The sequence below is a fragment of the Trachymyrmex cornetzi genome, unplaced genomic scaffold (assembly GCF_001594075.2).
Source record: "Trachymyrmex cornetzi isolate Tcor2-1 unplaced genomic scaffold, Tcor1.1 scaffold218, whole genome shotgun sequence".
NCBI classification, from domain to species: domain Eukaryota; kingdom Metazoa; phylum Arthropoda; class Insecta; order Hymenoptera; family Formicidae; genus Trachymyrmex; species Trachymyrmex cornetzi.
Window position 1 is genome coordinate 296,848 of NW_017296825.1, and position 7,869 is coordinate 304,716.

Below are 7,869 nucleotides of genomic sequence, written 5' to 3' on the forward strand. Positions count from 1 at the left end.
GGGGGGGGGGGGGGCAACCAGAACTCTACTTATTTTTTCAATTTTTGAAAAAAGTGGGGCAGCTTCACAGAAGTAATCATAGGTCATCTATGGGTACACGCATAAAAATTTTCAGAGCTCTAGCACTTCACGTTTAAGAACAGCCAAATTTATTCTGAAAAAAAACGAGTTTTTTTACATTAATTTATAACAAAATTGCAAATAAATAAATTTACGTAATTTTTCATGAAAGTTGCACTTAGATCCCTAAGAGTCTAAAAAATACTCATATGCGCATACAAACTGCAAAATAGATCAGAAATATGGAAAAAACTAAGAACAAAAAGATGGGACGTATATGTCTCACTGCTCCTCAAAAGGTTAATTATACAGTAAGTTTACAAAAGAAAGAATGATGTATGGACATTTACACAATTATATATATTCCACAATTATATATGTTTATGAAAGTTTATACATGTTTATGAATGTTTATGTATATTCATATATATGCATGCATGAAAAATTTTTTACCGGGATAATAACTTGAAAATCATATTGTATCACTTTTAAGTAAGGAAACAGTACTATAATATATGAAACGTTCTATTTATTAGTATATATTTATGTATATATGAAACGTACTATTTATTAGTATATATTTAGCATATGTTATTAGTATATATTTAAATATACAAAATAAGAAAATCGTTTGTGTTTTTTGTCGTCTAGGTGCCGGGCTAGAGATACGAAAGCTGGATGTACCCAGTATCGCCGATCCAAGGTGGCACAGGGTATTACTCAAATGTGAGTATGATCTCGGTGGCAAGGAACTGTATTCGGTAACGTGGAACAAAGACGGCCAGGAGATCTTCAGATTCATGCCGGGATCATCGACGCCTAAGCGACCTCAAAATATCAGCGGATTATATATTGACCTCGACCAAAGTGACCACAAACAAGTGACACTTTTGGGCCCAAACACTGGTAAAGGTATGTGACATCAATTTACAAGCAAGAATTATAAGTTATATATGTATTACTATACATTTCTCATGTAAAAAATGAATTTTTTATGTGCATGGAAAGAATAATTTTGCTGAAGTATCTAAAAATTTAGATAGATGCAGTAGATCTAAAAATAATTTTATTGTATCAAAATTATGTAGGGAACTCAAGAATAATGAGTAATGCTGCATAAAGTTTTGACAATCTATTTGCAAATAATTTGAGCATAATTATCCTACATAATTATTTTGATAATCCAACCAAATTATTTTCAAATCTGTCTAACTAAATTTTTAGATACATATTAATACTTTATCAGCAAAATCATTTCGTATACTATTAAAATCATTTTTGTAGAAAATTATAATTTTAATATGTGTAGATTATTAGAGGAATTAAAATAAATGTCAAAAATTTAATGATTTAATCAGACGTTTAATGTACGTTTAATTTTGTCTTTAGAAAAATTAACTTCCATTTTATCGTTGTTTATTCAGATATATTCATAAAATAAAAGAAATGTCTTTTTCACCCCTTTTTAAGCTTATATTTATAGTGTCTTTTCTCTAACTTGATGTTGCAGGTAAAGTTGACTTGACGGGGTCTTACGGCTGCGAGGTGTCATCCGAAGCGCCGAGTTTTGAGACAGATTACAGAGAGGCAAACATGAGCGTGGCTGTACCCCCTCAAAGTTCTCCGATACTCGAGGGGATGCGACCTTCTTACGAAATCGGCGAGATCCTCCAAGCGGAGTGCACGTCAGGGTTAAGTTACCCCCCGGCAGTTTTAACGTTCATCTTGAACGGTAAAGAGGTGAGTCGATGATATTCGTGAGTGCGAGAATTAAGATTACGCCATTTAAGGACGTATGTGTTACATCTAAAACAATATCAAAAATATATAAATTTTATAGATTGTTCAATTATTACGATGGAATATATATTATATGTAACATTTGAGAACGATTCTCTTATTAGTTTAAAAGTTATTTAATTTTTTGTCTTGGTTCTTAAAATCACATTTTGTAATACTTATTTGCAAATTTGATGAAGAAATAACGTTGAAAATTAAATCAAATATATTGGATTATATACTGGATCCACTTAAAAATTATTGACCTAAAACTACAGAAAAATATGGACATTTTGCTACATAAAACCATTAAAAGTCAAATTATTGTTCTTTTTTGCAGTTGGTTTCAAAGTATATTCACGAGTTAATAAAATTTTTTTAACGATATTGGCGGACATTAGGTTATTTTGAGTGATTGTTTGGCTGATATTGTATATTTTTAGCTGGTATTGTATAGTCAAAACTTCCTTAAATTTTCGAAAGATCACATTTGAAAAACAATCGGACAAATTTCCGTAATTCTCCACGTTCGTATACTTCGTATACGAGGCATGTTTTCAAATTTTTGCTTGATTTTTAAATTATTTCATTAGATCATTTATTAGGTAAAGAAGAGCTTTTTATTTATCTAAAGCAATTGTCAATCGAATGCAAATTTTCAGTTTCCAGCGTCCTCCTTCGATAGCTTCTGACTTAACAAACTTATTGAAATATTTTTGTTTAAATTTATCAAAGGAATATTTACTTTCGAAATATTATCTAACTACTTTAGGGCATATCCCTGTAGCGTCGGCAAACGCGAAACGAGCGAAAATTTCGTAATTAATCGCGCAACGTAATCCAAAGCTCGCTTCCGCGGGCTGTTGAGCGGGCATGGTAAACTAGGAACCACATAACTCCCATTATTCAATGCTACGCTGCGCACGTCATTCGCGAGGAGGTACTACTCGGTTTATTCAACGACAATTTGTCAAGCGAGGCCAGTTCGCGTGAGCATTTTTATTTCGCTCACTGACTGGCCGCACATTCAAGTCTCAATAAATACAATTCTATGAGCCACAAATTAATTTCTCGAGAATAAATTCGCGGAACTGCGACAAAAATATGCTATTCGTACAATGAAAATCGTAACTCAAATAAAATTGATGTAACAAATGACGTTTTAAATATTATTTTTTTCAAGAGACTCGACAATTAAAATAATCTGTTACACTTCTTCCTTTAACAAGCAATGGACTGGCAGACAATCTGTTATGATTGATTATACAAGTAAAGAAGCATCTGGATCAACTTAATATATTACTTTATTCGTTGAAGAGGAAAACGTATCTATTATTATAGACATCAGAACTGGAAAAAAAGAGAGTATAAATATAAACTTAGAAGAAAAATTATGCGGTTTACGAGTTATTCCCGTGTCTTAATTAAATGCCAATGTTTTGTGAACATTGGTAGTTTGTTTCATCAGCGAGAAACAATCTAATAATACAGGGCGCCTATCATAGAACAAGTCAAAATGGATTTCGATCGGAATTCCCTAGATTTATATTGTGTTTTCTAAGGAAAAACGGAATAATTCCGATTGGAATTCATTCCGACATGTTCCATAACAGGTACCCAGGTCTAGTAAGCAAGAAACATTAGATCAACATTTTGAAATATTGATTTTATGTGAATTTCATTAACGATTTTATCTAATAAATCTTTTATAAATATAATGATAATATATTACGTAATGATAGGATATTTTTCCGAATCTTAAAAAATATTTTAATAATATAAATTCCAAATATTTCGTAAATATTTGGAATTTATATTCGGAATACTACTCAACAAAAAATAGGGAACACTTTCAAAAAGTATATGAAAGCTCGAAATCTCTACTTTTAAAATCGACAATTTATATTTCAATCTGACTAATTCTTTACGATTTTTTTTTTATCAAATTATTGAACATTAAAGTAAAAATGATCACTTTTGCTTCAATGTTGAATAACTCTTGAAAAAAAATCGTACAACGTTCAATAAAAAAAAAATTGAAGGTAAAAATTCACTTTTTCGACTGTTGTAAACCGTATTTTTATATAATTTTTACTTCACGCTATAGATCTTTGTAAAATTTGTACAAAATTTTCAGATTTGACGGGTATCTATTTGTGTCCGTATAACTACGTAAAAAATCAGTCAAATGGAAATATCAATTACCGACTTTAAAAGTAGAGATTAATTTTCAAATGCTTTTTTGATTTTTTGCCTGCGATGATTTTTCACCGAGTTACGGTATTCTGAATATTGCGCAATTTTGAACGTGTTCAAAAGTGTTCCCTATTTTTTGTTGAGTAGTATAAAACGTTGAAAGAATATTGTTGAGACGTTGCAATGTTAAATATTGATGTGTAAATGTTTTTTCAACATTAAATCTTTGTTGGTTTTCCTATATTGATTATTAATGTTGCTACAACGTTGTTGTATACAATATTGCCTATAGGTATATGTGAGCAAAGTAATTTTTTCATATTTAAAAATTACATAAGATAGAATAAAAGGCGCAATATTATGAAATTCTTCACCCATGTTTTAATAAAATGATTTTTAGAAAGTGACCCAAAGGCTTTAAGATGAAAGCAAATAAAATGTATTTTTTAAATATTTCGTTTAATTTTATATAAAAATTAATTTGGGGATTAAATGTTTTTGGAAGTTTATGTAATATTGAATAAATGTTGAATCAATGTTCTCGAATATTCTTGAATTGTAACGTCTGCAAGATGTTCATTATTTTAACGAACATTTCTGGGATGTTGATTCAATATTGCATAATTTTATTATAAAACTTTTGTATAAAAAATTTTTTTGATATCTTAAATAGTTGTTGAGATATAATTGAAAAAGTTAGAAACGTTTTTTTACTAGAAAGAGTGATTTAAATATTAGTTTTCTGCACTTATATTTCTAAATTTATGTGTAATCCTTACATGTATATAAAGTTTATTAAAAAATCATAAAATTTCATAAAATCTGAATTTGACACTTTATGAGATTTTCTTTGTAAAATGTACTTTGCTTAAAACTTTTTAAAATCCAAATTTATTACGAAATCTACGGTATGTTTTTGTATGGCCTGTACTGTAGAAGCACTCAATAAGAAAACACCTTTCCTGTGAAATAATTAAGGGGATGCTGGAGCAATCAAATTATCGACATTACAGTCGTATAAAAATCTTCGAATTGATTGAACGGAATCAAAAATCCTTTTACACGATTAAAGTAGACGCAAAATTAGGTAGTGTAGTGGACTTTATACTAAAATCAAAAGAAAGTGAAGTAAGTTTTTAACTTTTTTCGATTTTAAAGTAAAGTCTATTGCACCACCTTCTAATTTTGCGTCTACTTTAATCCAGTAAAAGGATTTCTTATTCCGTTCAGTCAATTTGAAGGTTTTTATACGACTGTAATGTCGATATTGGTTATTCCAGCATTCCTTTAAGGCACTCATATTTATAAACTGGCTTATACAGGGTGTTCCATAATTTGGCTCAAATGAAATGTGTGTGTGCGCGTGCGTGCGTGCGTGCGTGCGTGCGCGAGTGTGTGTGTGTGTGTGTGGAATTAAATACTCGATCTTAATACGAAAAACAATTGAAATGAAGAAGGTTATAATGGAAGAGTATATAATGGTTTACTTTCAACACAATCCTGATGGTCATCCTTCATCAGATTGTTTTAGTCTCTTAAAAATAATAGTAACGATTCTAAAACGTCGTTTGTTATATCAATTTTATTTGAGTTATGATTTATATTGTACACAGAAAGATTTTGCTAAGGTATCTAAAAATTTAGCTAGATACAGATCTAAAAATAATTTTATTGGACTATCAAAATAATTTAGGAAAATCTTAAACATGATGTACAGTGCTACAATTAGTTTTAACATTCTAACAATCAATTTGTGTGAACATTCTATATAATTATTTTGATGGTCCAATAAAATTACTTTCAGATCTATATCTAGCCAAATTTTTAGATACTTTGCCAAAATTATTCTTTCTGTGTATAAATAGCATATTTTCGTTACAATTCTGTTGCCTTTATGTAAGTTTATTCTTGAGAAACTAAGCAGCTCATAGCACTGTATTTATTAATAATATCAGGTTTCTCATCGTGATGAAGTGAAGTGCAATGTTCACGAAATGATGGCGTTTAATGATGTATCAAGGCATGGAGATAATTCGTAAACCGCGTAATTTCCTTGAAGAAAATATCCGCAAAAATCTCAAAAGTATAGTATATATATTAAGTAATTAGAGAGTCCAAAATAAAACCATAAACTAAAATGTAATACATAGAATAACTGCCTTCTGTAGTGTGTGTGTGTGTGAATTAATTAATAAACAAAAGTGACATATGTACAGTCAAAGATCGAAATGAAATCTTTATTTGCAATCTCTTATAATTTTTCGTATTTTATATCCCATTCATATTAGATATCTCAGTAACTCGTGGCTGTAATATAAATCCTATCACTATACAAGTTATTTAAAATATAGACTTTACAAATTACATTTTAAACTCTTCAAACTCTGTGCCTGATTCTTAACAGGTAAACAGAGCCTTAACTAAAGACTTGCGAGGAATTGGCAACATAGACGGAAAGCTGATCTCTACGACGCGGTTGGGTCTGATAATGCGCTTGGAACGGCATCATTTTTCCAGCGGCAGTTTGAAACTAACTTGTCAATCGACTCTACCAGGAATCGCTGATGACAAGCCTCTCAAGACCATGGAGATTGCCACTCTCGCCGCTAGCAACCAACGTCTCGCCCAAGAACCCCCTAAATCAGGTTCAAGGTCGAATATCGAGCTCTACCCGATTCTGACTTGCTGGACAATGACCATGATTCACGTGATTCGTTACAACAGTCTCAGATTTCTGCGCGTTTAATGTCGGCGTGATATTTCGATCAATGGCATCGCGCGATACCGTTCAAGTACTAATTAGTGTATACGTCTCTACGCATTCTCGCGATCAGGAAAAACATCGCGCATCGTCATCGGCTTCTCTCTACATCTACATGTCAATCGAGAGCGATGCATACTTTAGTGCGTCCCGAATTTTCGCGCAATCCATACACGTTTGCTCGCATGTGTACACAATGTTTAGAGCACCCCGTATATTATATATAAGTCAGAGATAGCAATACAACTCTGCGTAAAATAGGTCGCAGCGGCGAGCGCATGATGATTGTACATAGTGTATAATTGTGAATTAGCATTACAACAAATTGTCGTGTATAATTAACTGGACGGAAGGACTCTGCGGGGATGATGAAGGGAACACGATGAAAGTAACATGGAAATATATCGGAATTCACGGGGACGCGCGCGACCTCGCGAGCAACTTCTTCGAGGGAAAAATAACGCGGCTGGAACGTCGCATTCGAGAGAAATATATATCTATCATTTGTCAGACCAGAAATATAGTTTAAGAAATATAAATGTATACGGGTCGTAATGTTAAGTACGACTCGACATCGGCGTATGTAGTGTAAGTATGTGGTTAATTCGACTATATTCTCCACATCCGATCTTCCTCAAACCACGAGGCATACGGGAGTTCTACGTGTGAAATAAGAGATACGACGCTTTTGTTCAGCAATTTTACACGATCCAAATCGTCGTTATCGAAGCGATGGCAGTAATAAAACGATGATTTAATCAACTTGGTTGGTATATTTCTCGCGAACCAGAACATCCTTTTCCATGTAGCACAAAATCTTGCAGCAATATTGTTCAATGTTGCAATGTTATCGCAATATTGTTCGAATAATCTCTGCTGTATGGGTCTTTGGTGTAACGATTTCATCGAACTCGCTAATTATGTCATATGTATAGATCAACGGATTGCGATCGTTATCATACTGAAGAATAAGTCGGTACAAGCGGCAGGAGCAACATGGCTATTCGAAGCTCTCATGATTCCATGGCCAGCATTTGTATAACAGAGAACGGACCATCATGACTCGATATACG

General features: G+C 32.2%; 1 protein-coding gene across 1 annotated transcript in view; it reads left to right on the forward strand.

Annotated features, from left to right (window-relative positions):
* LOC108760097 (uncharacterized) overlaps positions 1 to 7,529 on the forward strand; it is a 52,298-nt gene extending 44,769 nt beyond the window's left edge. The window contains exons 2-4 of the mRNA XM_018505894.1: positions 712 to 972; positions 1,571 to 1,800; positions 6,440 to 7,529. Coding sequence (XP_018361396.1) covers positions 712 to 972; positions 1,571 to 1,800; positions 6,440 to 6,781 — 833 coding nt within the window. The 3' untranslated portion in view covers positions 6,782 to 7,529. The remainder of the gene's footprint in view (positions 1 to 711; positions 973 to 1,570; positions 1,801 to 6,439) is intronic.
* The last annotated feature ends 340 nt before the right edge of the window (positions 7,530 to 7,869 follow it).